The sequence below is a fragment of the Haemorhous mexicanus genome, chromosome 24 (assembly GCF_027477595.1).
Source record: "Haemorhous mexicanus isolate bHaeMex1 chromosome 24, bHaeMex1.pri, whole genome shotgun sequence".
Lineage (NCBI taxonomy): Eukaryota > Metazoa > Chordata > Aves > Passeriformes > Fringillidae > Haemorhous > Haemorhous mexicanus.
Genome location: NC_082364.1, coordinates 882,351 through 904,192, shown reverse-complemented (window position 1 = coordinate 904,192; position 21,842 = coordinate 882,351). Strand labels below are relative to the sequence as shown.

General features: G+C 48.8%; 1 protein-coding gene across 4 annotated transcripts in view; it reads left to right on the top strand.

Moving 5' to 3' along the window:
- FLI1 (Fli-1 proto-oncogene, ETS transcription factor) overlaps window positions 1–20,259 on the top strand; it is a 90,687-nt gene extending 70,428 nt beyond the window's left edge. For 3 of the 4 annotated variants that reach the window (XM_059867020.1, XM_059867023.1, XM_059867021.1), the window contains 5 exons: window positions 279–344; window positions 13,634–13,699; window positions 14,941–15,003; window positions 16,668–16,715; window positions 17,702–20,259. In XM_059867020.1, the coding sequence (XP_059723003.1) occupies window positions 279–344; window positions 13,634–13,699; window positions 14,941–15,003; window positions 16,668–16,715; window positions 17,702–18,231 (773 nt within the window). In that variant the 3' untranslated portion in view covers window positions 18,232–20,259. The remainder of the gene's footprint in view (window positions 1–278; window positions 345–13,633; window positions 13,700–14,940; window positions 15,004–16,667; window positions 16,716–17,701) is intronic. The other variant, XM_059867022.1, reaches the window with a different exon arrangement.
- The last annotated feature ends 1,583 nt before the right edge of the window (window positions 20,260–21,842 follow it).

The following is a 21,842-nucleotide window of genomic DNA, read 5'->3' as shown; positions in this document are numbered from 1 at the left end:
ACCTGCACAACCTCACCCCTTAATATCAGTTTTCAATGGGAGACATCAAGGGACTCAGTGAAGGAGACAAATATCTTTATTTTTTGCAAGTGAAGAAACAGCAGCACATGTGCTCTGCAGCTACCAAGCTTTTAGATGAGTCTCACAGAAAATGTGTGCCTAATTAACAGCAAAATTAGCTTTTTTTCATGCCATTAACAGCATTTCCTACCTGCCCTGATGGCTCCCCGTGGCAGAGTGTGCCCAGACTGCTCTAACTCCCTTTCTTTGCCTTGCAGGTAGCTCACTGCTGGTCTACAACACTCCATCCCACACAGACTCCTCACGTCTTGCCACCAAAGAAGGTCAGTGTCCTGAATATAAATGTCCTTGTTTGATTGGGTTCAAACTAGACCTTGTTAATAATAATATCCTTGGCAGAAAATGCTCTGCTCCATGCTGCACTCACAGCACAGTTAAAAAGGAATAATTCTCACTGTGCAGCCCCACCCAGGCTGGAAATGCCATCTCTGCTTGTCCAGCCAGCGCCGTGGCATCAAAAGTGTCACTGTCACACTGGTGTTTTGCTGAGCTGGTGAACTGCTGGCACATTTTGTGTTCCTGATGGGAACAGTTTGGATTCTCACACAGACAGCAAGGCCTGAGGCTCTGTTTCTCTCTGAGTTCACAGCTGAAAGGATCAAATCTTCTCACAATGAATTTCACCACTGTAAAGGGCACTCAGGTATTCCAAACCCATCCATGGATCTGTAGCTCGTTTCAACCAGCAAACAAGACAAAATGTATCTTTTTGACACTTTCATTTTGGACTAGTTTGATTTTCTCTTTTGTTTCAAATAACCCTTATTTTTTTTTAAATCTAGTAGAAATTCTGACCATGTAGCTATAGCTTAGAAACCTTGGAGTTTAAAAGTTAATAACCCTCTTGAGGCTCTTTCAGGCTTTGGAGTTGTTTGTGGGTCCTTCAGTCAGGTATTTCAGGTCTTCCTCTGCAGCTCCAGCCCTGCTCCTTGTTCTTATTTTTATTGACAAACTGGACTCTCAGTTAGGAAAAAGTTGTGAGTATTGGTGTGACCACAGAATTCCAGAATGGTTGGGGTTGGAAGGGACCTTAAAGATCATATGGTTCCAGTCCACGGCTATGGGCGGGGACAGGATGAAGCACATCCCTTATCTACATAGAGAAGTTGAATTGATATAGAGAATATTTGGGTGAATTTATCACCCCCAAGTAGGGTGATAAAGAGCAAAAATGCATTCTGTGCTCTGTAACTCCTCTGTAGGGACAGGAGCCTCTAATGGGGTTTTCCTTTCCCGTTGTGCTGCTGCAGGAACATTGGGTTTGTTCCCTGGGCTCTGTTCAGCTCCTCCTTGGAGAAGTTTCTGGGGAGGGGTGAAACCCCTGCCCACCCCCCTGGAGTCAGCCTGTCCCAGAGCCAGCTCCCTGACTGTCACAAACGGCTCTCTGCTCTTCAGGAGAACATGGCTGCATGGACAAGCCACAAGTTTGGATTAAAAGAGCATTGGGGAAAGGCAGAAGGAGAGACAAAACCTCCCATTGCACTGAGGGGCTGCAGCAAACAGAGCCCACATTTAACAGCTCCTGCAGGGAGGGTCTGGCTGCCTCCTTTGTGTGCTGCCCTCAGAGCCCTCCTTTCTCCTTGCATTTCATCCCCAACATCTGTCTCAGAGCTGGACACGAGATCAGGGCTGCTCCTCCAGCAGCTCCTTTTGTCCAGCAGTAAATGCCACTGCAGCTCCCTGGCACTGTTCTCTCCTCTGAGGCAGCCCCAGTTGATAAAACCGGGGCAATACAGGGACAGAGCCACTCAGGCTGTGCTCTGACTGCTGCTTTGACATTAACAATAATCTATTTAAAGTTCATCCAGGTTGGGCTTGCACTGCTTGGATAAAGGGAATAAAATAAAGAATAAAATAGGGACATGTGCTCCTTCACAATTTCCCCTTACACCCAAACCTCTGCTCATTCTGTCTCAGGCCAGGCAGTTGCTAAAAATAAAGCCAAGAAAAGTCTGATTTTTTTTTTTCTTCAAGAGAAAATCTCTGTGTAGAACTACACTCCTCTGAAATTTTAAACACTTTGTGACTTGGGCCTTGAGTCACTCAGGCTGAAAGAAATTTGAGGGGAAAGTGTCCCTCCCCCTGCATTTTTAGTGGCCTCGAGGGTGTCTCTGTAGTGCAGCTGACAGAGCTCTGGGTTCACTGCTGTCAGCATGGAGCCCTCAGCTTCACATGGAACTTTCATCATGTGTCAATAAAGGACCAAGCACACCCTGGAGAGAGGCAAATAAAAATTAAAAACTACATAGAAATGTTGAAATCCCACCTATTCCTCCCCCATTTCTCCCTATAGGGCATAAATTCCACCATTCCTTCCACACTGGGTGTTGGTGTACCACAAACTGCCCCACTCCAAGCCACTGCAGCTGGCTGAGGTTACTGAGATAAGGTCAGAAAAAGGGACAGGAGAGCAGGACAGGCTGGCAGATAAAGCACTGGGGGAGCAGAGTGATGTGGCTCATCCAATAGCACAACAGAAACTCTTGTTGCCCATAAAACTGGACTTGGAATTCCTCAGTCTGTTTTTTTTTAGGAAACAAGATTTTCCTTGTTTCCTTTTTAATGGGCTCACTTCAAGATGATATTCTCACTCCAAAAGATGATATTCTTTTGGAAAAGGAATTTCAGGTTAAAAATTATGATTTTTGGAATGATTTTTTAACTTCTCAAAAGATTAAACAGTTTTCTTCATGCCAATGCATCTGGAATCTACCAATCCTGTAAATATTTCTCCTCTCTACGTCTGTGAATAAAAACAGACAAGTTTTTCTAACCACCTTCCCTTGAGGGTTCAAAAGCAGGTAATGAAATAGTACCAACCATGCCAAAGATAGGAAAAAAATACCATTTTCCTCACTCCTCCTGTAGTTTTTCTACTGACCTAGTGCAAATAAGCTGCTTGTGCAGATTGCAGGGAGAGACAGGAGCCCTTTGCATACATTGACACTGTGCTTTACACAACACGTTCCATCCACGGCTGGAAAAAAGAACCCACACGTCAAAGAAAAAAAGTGCAGCTGCAGCACAGACAGCTGCAGATGTTCCAGACGCAGCCCAGGCTCTGCTCCCTCCCCCAGGACAATGTCCCCAGGAGCACAGGGAGCTTGGCCCTGTCCCAGTGCTGTCCCTGGGCTGGCTTTGGTGCCCTGGCTGCAGCTGCAGACCTGACTCCCTTTTTACCTTCTACTTTTTGCCCCCTCCCTCCCTGCAGTGCCAGCTCTGCAAACAGGAGCTGCAGCTCTGCTTTGGGGCAGCTCAAGTGCAGAACTCTGCAGCAGGAATTCTGGGAATCTTCACAGCAGATTCTGAAGTCCCACAGTGGGGCCCAGGGCAGCTGAGTGTTCTCACAACAGACAGGTAGAACCTTGTCCTGTTCCAAGGCTCCCGCTGCCTCAGCTTCTCCCCCTGCCAGCCTCATAAACACTCCAAAGGATGGGACTGAGCGTCACTGGGACAAATTGTCTTCAGCTGCCTCAGAGGAGTAAATGGCTCTAATGAAAATCACCAGTGGTTTTTGGCTGGAGAGCAATTTTCTGGGAAACTAAATGAGGCTGCTCTCATGGCTGAATGAAAAGAGCTGTGCCCCCTCCCACTGCAGACATGGTCTGGGTCATTTTCTGGGACTGTTTGGAGAAACGAGTGATCTGCTGTGGGTACTGGAGACAGGGAGAGGAATCTGAGCCCACAGGTCTGCCCCAGTCCAGGGAGACCTTAAACTGCTCTCCTGCAGAACAGTGTCATTTGAGCAGCTTTCCACAGGGAAATGGAAAGAATATTCACGTACAACAACATTGGGAGGCCAAAGGGCCACGTCCCCAAAGGGCTCTGAGCTCTCTGGCCTTGCTCCAGCACAGTTTTAAAGTTTTTAGTGTGTCAGGGTCTGTGTAATTCCTGTGTTTAAGACTGGAGCAGAATGCTGTGCAGGAGCTGAGGCCAGGGCAGAGCTGGGGGCTCCCAGAGAGGCAGAACCCTGGTGTGTGGATGTGTGAAGTTCCCTGTGGCCATGTAGCCTGTGGGAATGCCTGGGCTGGGATGTGTGGTACTTTCCAATTCACAGAATTAAATTCACAGAATCACTGGGTTGGAAGAGACCTTAAAGCTCATTGAGTCCAACCCAGCCCCAACACCTCACCTAAACCCTGGCACCCAGTGCCACATCCAGGCTTTGTTAAACACACCCAGGGATGGGGACTCCACCACCTCCCCAGGCAGAACATTCCAGAACTTTATCACCCTTTCTGGAAAAACTTTCTTCTTAATATCCAATCTGTATTTCCCTTGGTGCAGCTCAAGGCTGTGTGCTCTGGTTCTGCCAGTGCTGCCTGGAGACAGAGCCCAGCCCCAGCTGAGCACAGGCACCTTTCAGCTGGAGAGAATGCTGAGGGCACCCCTGAGTCTCCTTTTCTCCAGGCTGAGCACCCCCAGGTCCAACACTGCTGCTCCCAGGGAAGTGGTGTTTGTGCAGGGAGGTGGCAGAGGGGCGGCTCAGCATCACAGGTGACAATTAACCAGAGGGCTTCCTGGGGCTGTCTCCAGGTCGTTCAGGATTCTGGTTCAAAAGCTGCATTCACACAGGTCTATGCTCTGCACACACCATTCTCAGCCCAAGGTAACAGAATCCAGAATCCCAGAATCATATTAATTGGAAAAGCCCTTCCAGACCATCCTCCCAGACCAAACTGTGAACAATCCCCACCCTGTCCCCAGACCAGGGCACTGAGTGCCACCTCCCGGTGTTCCTTGGACCCCTCCAGGGATGGGGACTCCAAACCTCCCTGGGCAGCCCCTCCCAGTGTTTACCAACTTAACCCTTTCCATGAGGAAATTCCAGCCTGAGCCTCTCCTGGCACAGCCTGAGGGCGTTTCCTCCTGTCCTGTAGTTGTTCCTGGGAGAAACCGCGCCCCCCCCCCCCCCCCTCCCGGCTCCTGGCCGGGAGTTGCAGAGAGGGATTTGATCTTTCTTGAGCCTTCCAGATTTGGCTGAGAACAATGACAAACCAGCCCAAAGTCTCAGCAATCCAACCAAAACTCAAGCAGAGCAGAGAAAAAAGGGATGTGGTACCTTTCAAAGAGGGAAGAAATCTCTATGTGAATGCATGAGCAGGGATGGAGGGGGGAATTTTAAGGGTTTATTCTGTGGCTATCCCATATTAATGTTCACATTATAGAAGTTGTTGTATGAACAATGAGGATGTTTGGGTACAAGGTGTGTGTTTGTGTGTTTGTTGGGCCTGTTGGCAAATTTAAGAGGATAAATAAATCAGTGAACTCTGAAATCCAATGTGATTTCCTGGGACTTTGTACCAATGTTCATAGCGAGGCCCGAAGAAAGAGTTTCCTGGTGTTGGACCATCAGTTAAAATCTCTCTCACTCCAATTCCCTGTTACCTCACAAAATATGAGTCTGTGCAGCTGCTTTTCTCACCATCAGGGCTGCAGCCTCTGCTCCCTTTAAACTGGCAGGAACTCCTCAAAACTCTTCTGTCCCACTTGTCAAACTGAGTGACAATTTGGGGTAACAGGTTCAGATTTTGGGGGGACTGGGGAGAGGGGGGCAGAGACTGCAGGGAATGAGGTTGCATAAGCACAGTTCCCACAGGAAAACTTCTCAAATTCCTGTATAAATCTCTTCTCCTGAAAAGGCCATTTTTCAGATCTAAAAGGTTGTAGTGAAAAATATTGACCACGTCCAATAAACTCTCCTCTGAGTGTGTCAGTGCAGCCCCTTTTCACAGCAAAGGTTTAAAATTCCCCAGCTTCAGCTGTGGCAGAGGAAAAGCAGCTGCAGCTTTGTGCCTTCCTAATTGTCTGTACTGGCTAAAACATTTCCCTATGATATTTGTGTGCCTGGTGATGAAATATCCCATTTTTAGCTCGGCAGCAGAAAAGGGGAGGCTTTTTTAGGTCTCTTTTCATTTTGGCTGTGTGGCCAAGCAGGGATTTATGAGTTCAGGGGAGACAGTAGCCAGCGCGCTTGGATTTTGCTTTTTATACTTTCTTTTTTTTTTTTTAATTGTTTTCCTTTGAAATTCCAGAGTTAGTGTTTTGTCTGCTTTCTCCCTGACCCTCTTCAGAGGCAGGCGTGTGTTTTTTCACCAGAAAAACTGGAAACAAAGAATCGTTGTCTTTAAGCTGTAGCAGGCAGGAAACCCAACTCACAAGGGATCACCCCGAGCCAGCGCTGTCCCAGAGTAGACTCCAGTTCTCTGAATTCAACCTGACAGCTTGTCTGGAGCACTTTCTAAGTAACCATTATCCTTCCTTTCTCCCAGCAAAAGAGCCATTATTATTTTGCCTGGAGTGCAGTGCAAGGAGTGTTTTTGTGCTGGGGGGGTCACACGTTTGCTGGGGTGCCAGGCTCTCCTTCCCAAAGCCTTGGAAGTGCTTGGGCTGTTTCCTAAAACAAGAGTTAATTTGTTTCCTGATGATGACTTAAAAGCTGTAAAACTGCCATGGCTGTGCATGTGTGTCTTCCCTTTTCTCTCATGTGTGCATGGCCTTTTTCTCCATGGATGTGAGGTCTGGGGTTTTTTTACTTCTGCATTTGTGTGTTTTTTGACAAGAGCAACCTGCAGTAAGTCAATGTTTGGTTTTACACCCTGTGCTGGGGGTAGCATCCACACAGTGCCGTGGGCACATTCCTGCCTGCTCCTGGCTGTGTTTGGGTGGCTCTGTAGGTGTGCAGGGGATGTGCAGCTGTGCCTTGGCTGTGCCTGCAGCTCTGTGTGGCTCAGGAACATCTCTGCTGGCTGGAGAGCATCTGCTTTTCCAGGCTGGCTCTGGGAAGGGTTCTCAGGACACATTCTTCAGCCTCTGTGCGCTGTGCATTGGGATTTCTGCTGCTGATATTTAAAAAGCAACAACAAGAACAAAAATCTTCTCATTACTTCCTCCTTTTCTCCATAATGTGTTGTTGTGAGGCCAGCAGGGCTGAGGCAGACGTGGCTCAGGAGGTGCCAGCGCTGCTGGCTGGGGATGTTCTCCAGCCCCAGGCACCACTGGGGCTGTCTCTGGCTGGGGCAGCAGGGAGTGACTCTGGGGCTGAGCGGGGAGCAGAGCTGGGCTCTCTGCCCTGTGGGAGCTCCTTCCCTGCACTCCTGATCAGGGACAGGGCTCAGGGCTCAAACAGAGCCACCTATCCTGAGCATGCCCTACCTCAGGAAATCCCCTCTGGAAATCACAGTCCCAGGATGGGTTGGCTTGGAAGGACCTTAAAGCCCATCCAGTGCCCCCCCTTCCACTGTCCCACCCCTTCCACTGTCCCAGATTGCTCCAAGCCCTGTCCAGCCTGGCTTTGGACACTGCCAGGAACAGCAATCCTTAATCCCAGCTCTATTCCTGCACCATCCAGATCCTGTCTGACTCTGGAAATGAGTGGCCTTCAGCCACAGGGCTTTGATCCATCACTGATTTAGAGCAGTTCAATCAGAAAGGTTTGATCCCTCTGATTTGTATTTCTATAAAGGCAGCAATTCATAGCCACTTTCAGACACTCCCCAAGCTAAATCTGTCCTTCACATCCATCTCTGCAGCAGATTTCTCACCTACATTCAGTAATCAGTCCATTCTCACTTGGTTTGAGTTGACTTCAGGTCAAAACCCAGTGTTGTTCCTGGATTTGGGATCTGTGAAACAGCCATGTAGAGATCAGAGAATCCCATAATCATTCAGGCTGAAAGGCCTCTGAGATCATCCAACAGTGCACCCAGATGGATGCAAAAGATGGCTAGATAATATGTTTCAATTGTGAAATAATCAAATTGCCTGATCATGTAAAATAGAAGTAATTTTGAAATAATTCTGCACTCAGTGAGTTGCTTCCTCTTAGTGAAGAGATTTAGAATCACTGATTTCCTCCCCTGACCTTGGGAGTGGTGGTTCCTCTGCTCGAGGAACAGTACATTGTGTCTTGAAGGGAAAAAGAAAGAGTTTGGTGCTGAAGGGCTGGGAAGTCTCATGTAACCATGGGAACAGGCACAGTAACACTGGCCAGGAATGACAGACATGTGGCACATGTGTTAATTAATTGTTTTAATTAGCAGAGATAGTAAGTTGACAAGCGGTTCCTTGCAGGACAAGTGATGCTGTGAGGTTTTGAGGCTCAGTGTGACACATGTCCCTGCACCTGGGTAAATGTGATGGCAGAGCCTTTGGCAAAGGCCACAGGAGTCCCCAGACCCTGCCCTGCTCCAGTCCCTGTGCCACCATCCCTGCCCACACCCAGAGACAGGTGAGAGCCCAGAGCCTTCCCAGCTTTGTGCTGAGGGGAACTGGAGCTCCTCTGCTGACCTGGGAGGTTTGCACTGGGTGAGGGGTGAGAAATGTCCTGGGGGTGTGAGGGGCAGTCAGAAATGTCCTGGGTGTGAGAGGGGCAGTCAGAAATGTCCTGGGTGTGAGAGGGGCAGTCAGAAATGTCCTGGGGGTGTGTGGGGCAGTCAGAAATGTCCTGGGTGTGAGAGGGGCAGTCAGAAATGTCCTGGGTGTGAGAGGGACAGTCAGAAATGTCCTGGGTGTGAGAGGGGCAGTCAGAAATGTCCTGGGTGTGAGAGGGGCAGTCAGAAATGTCCTGGGGGTGTGTGGGGCAGTCAGAAATGTCCTGGGTGTGAGAGGGACAGTCAGAAATGTCCTGGGTGTGAGAGGGGCAGTCAGAAATGTCCTGGGTGTGAGAGGGGCAGTCAGAAATGTCCTGGGGGTGTGAGGGGCAGTCAGAAATGTCCTGGGTGTGAGAGGGGCAGTCAGAAATGTCCTGGGTGTGAGAGGGGCAGTCAGAAATGTCCTGGGGGTGTGAGGGGCAGTCAGAAATGTTCTGGGTGTGAGAGGGGCAGTCAGAAATGTCCTGGGGGTGTGTGGGGCAGTCAGAAATGTCCTGGGGGTGTGTGGAGCACTCAGAGTGTGTTCCTGGAGCCAGGGAGGGACTGTATGGGCCCCAGAGTTCAATGTTTCTGCCACCATGTACAGCAGTGCCCTGGGTGCTTTGAGGAGCAGCTGGGGGTGGGTTTGGCCCCCTGGTCCCTGCAGGAACTGCAGCCTGGGTTTCTGCTCTCCACTGGCTTTGAGCCCAGCCCAGCTCCTCACTGGAGGAGGGGAAGGGGCAGCCTGAGGGCTTGGCACACACACCTGGGCAGGCCTGGCTGACAGGCTGGGCTGGCAGCAGGAGAGGGGGCTGGGTTTGTTCCCATGCTGGGACCTTTCCAGGGCACCAGGGAGGTGCCACCACTCCCAGCCTCACCTGGGCAGGAGAGGCCCTGGTGCTCTGTGCCCTCCTCTCCCTCTCTCCCCATAAAGTGGCTGCCACAAAATAGACCCCAAGGGACCACTTGGATTAATGACAGGTCTGCACCCCCAGGACACCTGGGTCTGCTTTCCCCATTTAGGGAAGCTAATTTAAATTCCAGCCACCAGGCCAGGGACTTTTCTTCCTCCTGAAGCAGGAGGACCTTGCAAAACCTAGCCTGTGTTGTGCAAGGAGAGTCCATGGGCCAAACCTGGCATGCAGGAGGAACTGTTTTGAGGTGACCTGACTCACCTGGACTGGGAGCAGAGGTATTTCCAGGCAGGACATGGCCTTAGGGATTTCAGTGATGCAGATCAGGAGAAGGGGAAGGAGAAGGCTGCAAATCTAAAGTGGGCCATGAGATCCACAAGATTCTCCAGGTACCTGACCCTCCTTTCCCTCTCTCCCTATAAAGTGGCTGCTACAAAATAGACCCCAGGTGACCACTTGGCTACATCACAAGTCTGGATCCCCCAGGACACCTGGGTCTGCCTTCCCCCTGTCTCCCTTCCTGGCTCTGTCTCCATGGCTTAGGACAAGCCCCTTCCCACCCTCCAGCTGCTGAATTTCCTTGGAGGTGCCCGCTCCAGAGATTCCTGGGCTCTCCATCCCTTCCCAGTCTTGCCTGTAGTGCCAGCATGGGTGGCATTCCAAATAGGATTCCCCTGTAGTGCCATAAAGCATTTAGTCCATAAATGACCCAGCCCCACTGTATCTATCCTAGAAAAATAAATGCCTAAGAAATGTGTCTGTTCCAGACCCCAAGCTCGTTGTTCTCCTGGAAAGCCTCATCAGGCTGGTAGCACAAAGTGGTGCCTGACTCAGCCTGACTGAGAAAGCTCCTCAGAGGGAGCAGGATGAAGGGGCTGTCAGCACTTCCCAGCAGCTCAGGAAGCTCAGGCACTGTGAGCCCATTGTTCACTGAACCCCCCCTTGCCTCCCCTCTGTCCCAAACTCTCAGATTTACAAAACAGCAGGGTTGAGTTTTTTTGGGTTCTTTTTTGAAGTTTATCAGCAAGGGTTTGCTCCCTAATACATCATATCTCAAACCCAGAGTCCCTGAAGCCTTGCTCGCTGGGCTGCACTCAGGCTGACAGGACCGACAAGGATTCGGGATGGTGGTGTGGGAATCCACCTGGGGGTTTTCAGGCTGGTTTCCTGGGAAGGGAGTCTGTGTGTCTGTCCATCTGCCCCCAGCTATATCTATCAGTCTGTTCAGACTAAATATGCCCCAGAGGTGCTGGGAGGGGACCCAGCTCCAGGGGAGACAGGGGCTGTCTGGAGAGCTGAGCACAGAGTGCCAGGGGAGCAGCCGAGGCAGATTTGGGATGAGAGAGTGGAGAGCAGGGCTAAAATGGCACAGAGAGCAGGGCTGCAGCCTGCCCCACACAGCCTGATTGCTGGGGAAGGCAGTGCATCTGGGAAAGGCAGCTAAAGCCTGTAGAAAGTGCATTTATGCCTGTGAATAAATAAAATTATATTTAACCTTCTTGCCAGGCGCGCTGTGAGTGCGAATGTTTGCAAAGCTGCGAGATCCTCGCTTGAAAGGTGCTGTGAAAGTGCAAAGCATTATTAATATCCTTTACCTTCCTCCTAATAGACTGAGCATTCATGCTGGGGAATTTCTGGACATAAACCAGACAGCTGCAGAATGACAGTTCTTGAAAGCATCTATGATTTATTTTCTGCTCTTTAATTCCATTTTGTATTGAACACACATTTGTCATAGGGCTCTTGTTCCACGGGGCCTTTTAAGTCTAAACCAGACTCAGGGACCTGATTCTTTCTGGGATAAATTTGCCCCACTTCGCTGTAGCCATTTGCTGATTTACACCAGGAGAGAACCCCAGTCCAAGTCTTTTAATTGAATTTCCATCCCATGGCAAGTTTTGGTGTAAAATCCGAGTGGTTTAAATGACAGATAAGACTATTCCTGTTCCTGTCTGGCTGCAGTTCTGTAGGATCTCTTCGAGCCACTGGGTGTCAGGTCCTGGGAATGATCCTGTTTTTGCAGGAACCTGCAAAAGTCGGGAGGGGTTCCCTGGCTCTGCCTTTTCCATTTTGCTTTAAGCACAATCAGCTTTTGAGCCTGGGCCTGGAAGCCAGGAGGGCTGGTGGGTTCATTCACGTTGCAGAGATTTTTGTGAAATAAAAATAGCTTCCTGCATTTGGATTTGGATTTGTTTTTTTTTTTTTTTTTTGGGGGGGGGGTTTCTTTTTGAGGGGGAGAGAAAGAGTTGGAAACTTGCAGTAGCTGTGCACATGGTGTTTCAATAGCAGGGCTGATTATCTGATTTAACCCTTCTTATTATGGCCAAGTCACACTCAGGGCTGAATCTCATCCTACAACACAAGGCTGCCCCTATACATCCCCACACTTTGCTCCATAATCCATATTTATAGAGGAAAAACTGAGGCAGAGGGACTCAGTCTCTCTGAATCCAGTCACTCAGCCTGGATTAAACCTGAGGAGGAAGAGGAGGAGGAGGAGGAATATCATCTCTCCAAATCATGGCCTATTTATTTACTCAAAGCGTGCTGATGACTCTGGATCAAGCAAACCCTTTATAACAGTTGATTCCCTTGAGTCAATGATCTGGCTCCCCAAAAAAATCAGAGAAAACTGAAAATTTTCAGTGAGTTCCACTACTACTTTTTGGGAAGGAAATTTTCCCCTATTTTGAAAAGGATTTTTTTTTTTTTTTTGAAAAAGAATTGCTGCCTTCCTTTAACAGATCATCATATGACATTTCCATTAATGTTACATTACAGAACTGTTTATGGATTGAACAAACCAAAATGCACATTAACATCTCAGGTGGTGGACATTGCTGAGGAGTTTGCTTTTCTCAGTGCAGAACTTGGGTTTTCCAAAGCGTTTCCCCAAACGTGGCTCTGATAGCTATGATGTGATAACTCTGAGGGATATCCCAGGGGAGCAGGGGAAGTCAGAGCTGGCTGCAGGGAGGAGATGGAAGAGGCAGGGCCTGCCTCAGACCCCTCCCTGCTCTCCTGCTCTTGGGCACTGGGAGAGCTCTGTCCCACTGGGATCCATCGGGATTGCAGGCAGGAAAACGCCCCCTACAAACAGCCCCTGGGGTGGAGCAGGGACAGCTGCAGGACACTGGGGCTGGGGAAAGGTCCCAACAGCACCAGGGCAGGGGACAGCCCTGCTGCTGCTTGTGTGGCCACGGGAACGGGGACAGGGATCTGGGATGGGAACAGGGATCCTGAATGGGGACAGGGATCCTCAATGGGGCAGAGATCCAGAATGGGAGAGGGATCTGGAATGGGGCAGGGATCCTGAATGGGACAGGAATCCCTAATGGGGACAGGGATCCAGAATGGGTACAGGGATCCCTAATGGGGACAGGAATCCCTCTTGGGACAGGTCTCCCTACTGGAACAGTGTAGATGAAGCTGTCACCTCCCTCTTCCCAAGCTGTCCCATCCCACTCTTTGTCCCAGCTGAAACCACAGTGGTTTGTTTTCCAGTCTGATCTATTTGCAGTGGGGTTTGTGGTTTCTGCAAAAAGGGAAAAAAACAAACAAGTAAAATAAAAATAAAACCAGGCAGATTACACGAGCTCTGTTTTTCCCCATTCCTCTCTCTTCCCTCCTCCTCTGGCTCCCCCACCCTCCCCTCTCTCGTCTCTCTGTGTTTTCCTTTCCATGCCAATAACTACAAGGCTGTAATTTCAAAGCCTCAGTGGCTTTCCCAGTGCTGGAGGAATGTGCCAGTGCCCGGGATGGATCCTCAGGGAGCTGCACAGCCCCACAGGCAGGAGGTGCTGGGTAGAGGAGCACTTGGGATGTCCCTGGAGGATGCTTTTCCCCCTTTGGCATCTCCTTGAAATAGCCTCCTTATTGTCACCTCAAATCCTCAGCCTCACCAGGTTTAAAATCGGAATTGAATTTCTGTGAAATAGTAACAGGGTTCATCTCCTCCTCCTCTGCCTGTGGTCTTGGGATGAGAGGAAGGGGTCTCCTTTAGGCTGGGATGGGTCACACTGAATTCCACTGAGTGCAGGGACAGCACTTCATGATCAGAATGTGTCAGGTTGGGAATTGCCCAGAGAGCCCCACTGCTGCATTTACAGCCCTATTTACACTTCTGTGAGGGGCTAGGGGAGCATTGGAGATGTGGGAGAGGAAAAAAAACACAGCCCTACAGAAGCCAAGCTAGCTGGGACCACAAAGCAAAGCCAGAGTCTTACAAGTTTTTTCCTAGGAAATGTTCTTTTCAAGCCCTGTGTGCCTGTTGTCTTTTGTTGTTAGATCCCTCCTGTGATGCAGTCAGGAGAGCAGGATGGGGCAGTTATGGGAATTCTGGTCTCTCCAAAAGTAAGTTGTCCCAGTGGGAATCACAAACTGTGCAATGGAAGGTTAAAATGAGACTTGGGCACAGCTGGCCTGGGTCAGAGGGGCAGAAGATTTGGGGACGATAAGGGGTAGAACTGGGGACAGATAAGAAGTAGAATGATGTTATGGACAGAGTAATATTGTGGGGTTTGGTTAAGGGGCCAGGAGCAAATCCTCTGCACAGACACCCTGTTAATCACGGGCCTGTCCCCTGCTGTGATGGTTTTAGGGACAGATCTGGACAGTTCAGGCACATTCTGAGAGCTTCTGCCAACTTTGCAGAAAGGCAAAGTCCAGCAGGCAGATGGGGCCCCTCTGCCCCAGCCCTGCTCACACCCAGACCTTGTTCTTGCTGGGTTTAGGGTGCCTCGGATTCCAATAGGGAGGTGTAAAGGTTTTGGTTTGGTTTGATTTGAGTTTTGATTTTTGATTTCTGGACATCCCAGACCAATTCTCTGTCCCTAAAATCTGTGTTGCAGCTGGCCCAGCCTGCTGGCTCTGAGCCACTGTCCCCTGTCCCCTGTGCCACTGCTGGGGCTTCTCCCTGGGCAGGGTGGGCACATCTGACCCTCAGCGAGGTTCTCCTGCTGTGAATCCATGTGGCAGCACCTGGCAGAGTCCCCTCCCTTTCTCTGCAGCTTCCTGAGCTGTGCTCACCCCAAATGTGAGAATTATTCTTCGAGTCACAGTTTTCTGTTCTGAGAAATGATACAAAGAGTTAGAACAGATCTTCCTCTTGAAGGGATTTATACAAATCACCATGATATTATCAACTAAATGTTTGATAAACCCCAATTTTTTTTGCCTAAAAAAGAACTTGCATTCACAAAAAATATGGGAAAAGCTCCAGTGTGGAAGGAGGTTGGCATTTGTACATTGAATAATCCAATTTTTTGTTCACAGCATGGATGCAAACTAGAATGGAAGTTCAGCTGCAGTAAAAGACAGAAAATTAATGAAGTATCTACATAATATTTTCCTAGTCTCACTGACTATTTGGCAAATTATAAATGTCTATGTAATGCTTTCCTTATTGGTGCATTTTCATTTTATGCTGAAATTTTAAATTTCTAGGGACATCTCTTTATTTTGTAGTGTAATCCCCAAAATACCAGCCCTTAGTCTGAGGAAGCCTTTCCCTTGCAGTTGCTGTGATTCCTGTGGGATGTGGTTTGTACTTTGTACCTGTTCTCTGTCCCTATAAACCCCTTCTCTCTTTCCAGGCCCTCCTGTCGCAGGGACACAAAATGTGAATAAGACAACGGAGCAGCAGCGGCCCCAGCCAGGTGAGAGTGGAGTCTGAGACCTTGGGCAGGGACAGGCAGGGGGGGGCTTGGGGGGCTGGGCTGTGCCAGCAGCTCTCCCAGAGGGGCTCTGTTGGGGAAGATGAGACAGGAAAACCTTATAAATATGATTGCCTGGCAAAAGATTTTGAGAATATGGAAACTGTAAGCGAGATTGAAATGAAGGCAAGCCTTGAGATCCCTCAGTTACTGAACAACTGGAAAACAATGGCATGGCTGGCTGAAGGCAATCCCCTTTGGATGAAACAACACCTTCTGCTTGCAGACAGCTCCAAGGGTCAGAGCAGACCCTGCTGGCTTGGCAGATGGGCCCAAAGAGGAGTTTTTAGGGTTTCAAATGGAACACAGTATGGTAATGTAATGATTCTTATAGGCTGTGTGTAAATGCTACAGGATTTGTATCTTGAACTAGATTGGTTAGTGAAAATTAGAATATTCAACACAGAAGAAGATTTATGGTATTGTAAAGGGAACTTTGCTCTCTTTTACTCTTCCTCGCTCTCTCATCGTCTTTACCACGCTCTTGTCTTCTCTCTCTTCATCACTCTCTTTACTTCTCTCAGCCCTGCTCTGAGCTGTGGCTGGCAGCTCCCAGCAGGGCCCTGCACCCAGGCCCTTTGCAATAAACCACAAGTTCCACGACCTGGCTTCAGAGATCTCTCATCCCCGTCCGTCTGTCCTGTCCTACCCCCGTCGCTCCTGCAGAGCACTGTGCCCGCTCTGCCCCTGCCCATCCCTGGGCCAGGACCTGCAGGGTCCCCCCGGGCTGATCCCCTTGGAGCATCCCTGCCTGTCCCATCCCAGCAGGGCTTTCCCTGCCCAGAGCAGCCGGGGAGGAAAGCAGCCCCTCGGGGCAGAGCAGGGGTGTTCCCTGCTGCCTCCCCACCCTCCCTGCCCGGCACAGCTGCTCCCCATCCCTTCTCCTGCTCCGGGCTTGGTGCTCTTGGAACCCGTTCAATCCACCAGCAAACTCAGATCCAAATCACCACAACCAGAGAGAGGCATAAGTGTAGAGATTAGGGCTGAGGAGGCCCCACAGAAAGGGAAGGAATTCATTCCTAATAAATGCTTTGTGGGGTTTTCAAGAACCACTCAGCCTTGGTGGAGCCAGCCACAAACTGCTGTTTCTCTCATCTCACTAGTGCTGTGTTTGCTTCACAAAGAGAGACTTGGGTGAACATTTCCTGCCCTCCCAGGGCTGCAAACTCAGCTGCTAACCAGTGAATCTGAAAATCTCATCTGCTCTCCTTTTTATTGAGCTCTTTTTTGTTACAAGGAATACATTTGCTTCTGCTTTGTGGCTGTTCTCCTGTCCCACAGGTTTTTGCCACGTTTGATGCGCTGTGGTTGCCACACAGTGCAGGGAATGTCCAAGGAGATCCCAGACTGCAAAAGCAGGCAGGTCTGAGAGCAGAGCCAGAAACTGTGGCTGTGCCATTTTGGATGCCAGAAACACCTGGTGGTGTTTGCTAAGAAAGAAAGAAGGAGCACTTCTAGGCCCTGTGAGAAGGGACAGAAGGAGTAAAGAAAGAAAATGAAAATTTGGTTTCTAGAACAAACATAATGACCTGGAGTTTTTTTTGATGAAACATCCTTTAAATTTTGTTGGGTGATTTCTTTTTTCTTTAATTTATTTTATTTTTTAGATCCCTACCAAATCCTGGGGCCTACCAGCAGCCGTCTTGCCAATCCAGGTGAGTTCATTTTACATTTCAGACCCCCCTTATCAAAGAGGAATTTTCCTTTGGAGCTGCTGCTCCAGCCTGCACTGGGGGAGCAGCTGCTGCCCCTGCAGCCTTGGGGGGACCTGTGAGAGCCTGAACTCGGCAGCTGTGACCTCACAAGGGCTTCTGCCAAAATCCTTACAGAAAAGTGAGGAAAATGGTGCAACAACATCTCTGTTGGGACAAAATCCCCATTCTGGATGTTCTGACCCAAACCCAGCAATTCTTGAGAAGTTTTATAGGGGGCTTAAGTGCTGGTCTCTCAGATTTGCAGTACAGATTAATTTTTCACTGCCTGCTGTGGTTTACAAGAAGAAAGGCAGAAAACATCTCTGAAAGTGATCGTGTAACTGTCCCTAGCACATCATCTGCAGTAAATAATCCCTCATTTTTGGGAGTAAGTAATTTGCCTGGAGCAAATCCTGCTCGAACTAACCAAACTTGTACACATGGGCTGCCTGTAAGGCAATATACTCCTAAGGCTCTTAACTTACCCTTAACTACTTGTACAACTGCACTGAGTAAAACCAGGAGTCATCTGGGGAACAAATCATCCCGTGTAACTCAGATCACCCACTGGAAAGAGAGCTGGAAGTATCCAAAACAATCTCCATGGCAAACAGGGAGCAGTGGAGGGGTGAAGTACACTGTGCTAGGCAGTCAGTGAAAACGCCGCCGAGCAGTGTCCTCACAGAAAGCCCTGTTTATGAATAGCCCGAGGATTTTAAGCCAAAGGCAACCATTATGAAATGCAGCGTGACCTCAGGCCCAGGCCCAGAACAAAGGGCTGAGTAACTTGTTTGCTGGGAACAGTTTATCCCCGGCTAGGGCCGCCTTTCCAAGGCCCGAAGGAGCAGTTCCCAGTCGAGATCGAGATAGCCCTTCTGTTTCCTGCCTTTGTGTGTGCCTGAGCAGGAAGGCCCGAGTCATTTCCTTTGCCCTGGCTGTGTCTGCAGGGAGCGGGCAGATCCAGCTGTGGCAGTTCCTGCTGGAGCTGCTGTCGGACAGCTCCAACGCCAGCTGCATCACCTGGGAGGGCACCAACGGCGAGTTCAAGATGACGGACCCCGACGAGGTGGCGCGGCGCTGGGGCGAGAGGAAGAGCAAACCCAACATGAATTACGACAAGCTGAGCCGGGCGCTGCGCTACTACTACGACAAGAACATTATGACCAAGGTGCATGGCAAGCGCTACGCCTACAAATTTGACTTTCATGGCATCGCCCAGGCCCTGCAGCCCCACCCCACCGAGTCCTCCATGTACAAGTACCCGTCGGATCTATCCTACATGCCGTCCTACCATGCCCACCAGCAGAAGGTGAACTTTGTGCCCCCACACCCCTCCTCCATGCCTGTCACATCATCCAGTTTCTTTGGAGCGGCCTCCCCCTATTGGACCTCCCCTGCAGGAAGCATTTACCCCAACCCCAACGTGCCCCGCCACCCCAATGCCCACGTCACGCCGCACTTGGGCAGCTATTACTAAATGCTTTGATCTGCCAGTGGCCTTGAGCAGTCTGGTTGGACATTTTCTTTACTCCTGGGATTTGTATGGTTTTTGGGGGGACCCTTAATGGATAATTGTGGCCTTTCTGGGGAAGAATTAAAACTGGATATTTGTAATTCCTGGACCAAACATTTTACTTTTGTAACTTTGCCTCTTGTGTCTTGAACTGAGAGATGGAAGCTCCTGTGGGTCAGTACTCTGCATTTTCCTTGGGGTTTAAGGCTTGTGTCTTTTTTAAAAAGTGACAGTGAAGATGGTTCACCATTCCCTGGAATGATTATTAGCTTTTGGATGAGAGCAATTTTTAAGGATTCAAAGGCTTTTGACAAGGCATAGACCCAGCAGTGGGTCATAGGAAAAGATGACCACAATGGGGTTTTTCTCACTGGCCATTTGACCATTCAGTGGAGGACGTTGGGCTGCAGGGAACCACAACTGGAATCTTAGCTCTAAGGCAGAGGAAGAATTTCACCCAACTGGAAATTAAATATATATATATATATATTCATATATATATATGTAAATGTATATTTTAAGAAGTAAAGGGCATTGAAGGAACTTTTCTAGAGTACAACTTCATTTGACTGTGTGTGAACTCAGCAAGCAGCAGAAACCTGAACAAAGCATAAGGCAAAGTCAAGCACAGGCATTCCTGGGAACAGAAGGGAAGTGAATAAACGACAGCAGGTCCCTGGCTCCGCCCGAGCCGCGGGGCTCTGGAAGCACCGATTCGCGAACGCTGTGCGTTTGTCAGACCGTCAAACCAAGGGTCAACAAACCAGAAGGCAAATTACTGTATAAATTATGCAGAGTTATTTTTCCCTGTATCTCACAGTTTTAAAAGAAAGAGTAAATAAAACGAGTTGACCTCGGTCACAAATGCAGGTTTGTTTTTTACTATCAGCTCGGTTGTTTTTTGTTTATTTTTTTAATGTAATTTGTACATCTTTTCAATCTGTACATTTGGGCTGTAGCTTTGTACTTTTTACTAAAAAAAAAAAAAAAAAAAATAAGACACGAGTAATGTATCTGTTGGAGATAGGCTTAGTCCTGCAATTGGATCCATGACTGACCCCAAAGTAGCCAGAAACCCTCCAGATTGCCCTGGGTTTGTCTAGAGGAGAGGATTTTCTGTATTAGTCTGTTGTAGCTGTCTGCAGATTAACTACACTTACTCCTGTGTTTGCATTGAGGCTGATTGAAAACAGGCCCAACATCTCAAGGCAACCATTGCAATATTCTGTGATCGCTTTTCACCCAAATCCTGAACTTTGGGAAGATCTTAACCACTTCATAGATAAAACGACGAAATATTCCTCTTTTTGATGGCTTCTGCTGGGGGGTTCTGTGGAAATCTGTGGACCCCTTCCAGAACTCTGAGCCACCCCCAGCTTTGCAGATGTGAATGTGACGCTGCACAAGCAGCGGTTTGGTGCCATAAACAGAGGGTAAACCACAAGTGTTTGGGGTTTGGAACAGATGTCTGGGGGGTGAGATTTCCATGTACAACCCATTAGCTGACTTGTATTAAGTGGCAGCCAATTAACAGGATCACAACTATCTAGTCTAGACCAACCCCTGGGACTCTGTGGGGGCGGGATTTGGTCCATGTGCATCCCATTGCAGGAGGGGAGTCTGAAACCAGAGCATTGGAGTCTGCTCAGAACGTTGAACACAAGCACTGATGCCATTATTTAACAAAGTGGGAAGAGAAGATCAAGCTAATACAGTTAGCTCTTAGTGCTTTCGGGGTGTTTTTAAGCAACATTTCTGCAATAATCGCAAAATTTAAGTATGAAGGAACTACCCATGGGAAATGGGGCTTTTGCTACTATATATATGCAATGTACTTTTTGGATATTAAAATATATATAATTTTGCAAGCTATCTTGGTGGGTTGTTTTTTTTAAAAATGTATTAATGTTACAATGAAACAGTTGTATGAAGAAGATGGTGTAAAAAAAAAGTGACAAAATAAATGGTGGTTTTCTTCTCTAAGGCATCAAATTGTCCCACTCTCTCCCTCCCCTCTCACACTTGCATGCACTTGAAATTAAATTTAGCTAAAAAGGGAAAGAAAGCAGCTCCACAGTAGTGGCAACCCATCCTGATCCCTGGTGTATTGACCACTCATTCCAGAAAATTGTTGCCAGAGATGGTCAGACTGGATTTGGTCATTGAAGGGATTAAAACCCAGGCTCTGGCTTTTGTCCATGGAGAGACGAAGAAAGTGGGAGGGTAGCCAGAGCTCAGAAGCTGAAGTGTCGAGGTGGCTCTTGGGGTGCCCCAGGGCCCCCCAGGAATGTCAGTGTGTGCCCAGCCTGCTCCTGTTTCCCACCTATCCCCAAACCCCAGGGAAAGCCAGTGCTCCACAGCATTCCTGAGGTGGAGGCTGCAAAAACAAGCTCTGCCAAGGAATCTTCTGATTGTGGATAAAGGTCAAGCCAAGGCACTTCCTGCACTTTTGCATGGTGGTCCTGAGAGATATCTGGAGCTCCTGCAGACCTGATAAAGCCTTGGGAAGGCAGGGCTGCACAAGCACAGCACTTCCTTCCTGCACACAACCTTTTGTTGCTGAGCGCCGGGACAAAGCCTGATTGGCTCGGGAAAAGGGCCATTGCAGCACCCCAGAGCTGCTCCCTCTCTGGATTCCAACAGAGTTGCTCAATTTAGTCACAGGAGCGAGTGGTTTGTTGCTTATCTCCGTTGTTTTCCACCGCAGCACCAGCGAGATTAATTCTGGCTGTGCAGCATCAGTGGAAATATCAAGTATTTTATTTGAATACCATGTCCTGCCCGCCTGCCAGTAATAGGAAAATCAGAAGATGAGATTGCACAAAAGCATCTAAAGGCAGAATCTGAAGGTTATCAGAGTGCAAAGATGTCCCTCATAGCAAAATTTGGCCACTAGAAACCTTGCAGGGAAAAAAAAGACATTTGAAAATAACTAGCAATTTAAGAAGCATCTGATTCTGGGCTGCTCAGGGTGTTAAAGGAGCCCTCCTGAGATGGGAGGTGATCAGCAGCATCCCAGCTCAGGTCTTCTCTGCCCCCTTTCATCCTTCCCTTCAGGCATTGCTGGCATTAATCCTTTCTAAATATTAGTATTCACTAATATTTATCTTAAGATTTTTTTTTCTAGTATTTGCTAATATTTAGCTCTAGACAGATTTTTTGCCTCCTACTCTGGGCATTCCCATGGAATCCAGAGATCTTAGAGCAAGGCGATCTCCCCCCAGAGTGGCAGACAGCCTCACACTGGGGCACTTCCCAGGCACCTTTTGGAGCATTTTCACAGGATCTCAATAATTTACATTCCTCACCCAGAGAAAGAGGAATAAGACAGAGACTGCTAATTTGTACCCCTCGAAATCAGCCTGGCATTGCCACGTTGGAAGCTGCAGGGATGGGAACAGGGGGATCTGCCCTCCCAGCCCCAGTTTCTAGGGCACACTGGGAAAAGGCAAACAAGGAATTTGACAGCCCTATTGCTACTCTTTGCTTTTCCCAGGAGGGCAAGGTAGATTGAATTCAAGTATTTCAGGCTTAAATCAGAAAGTTTACAGGCAGATTGTTGGGATGACTTGGCT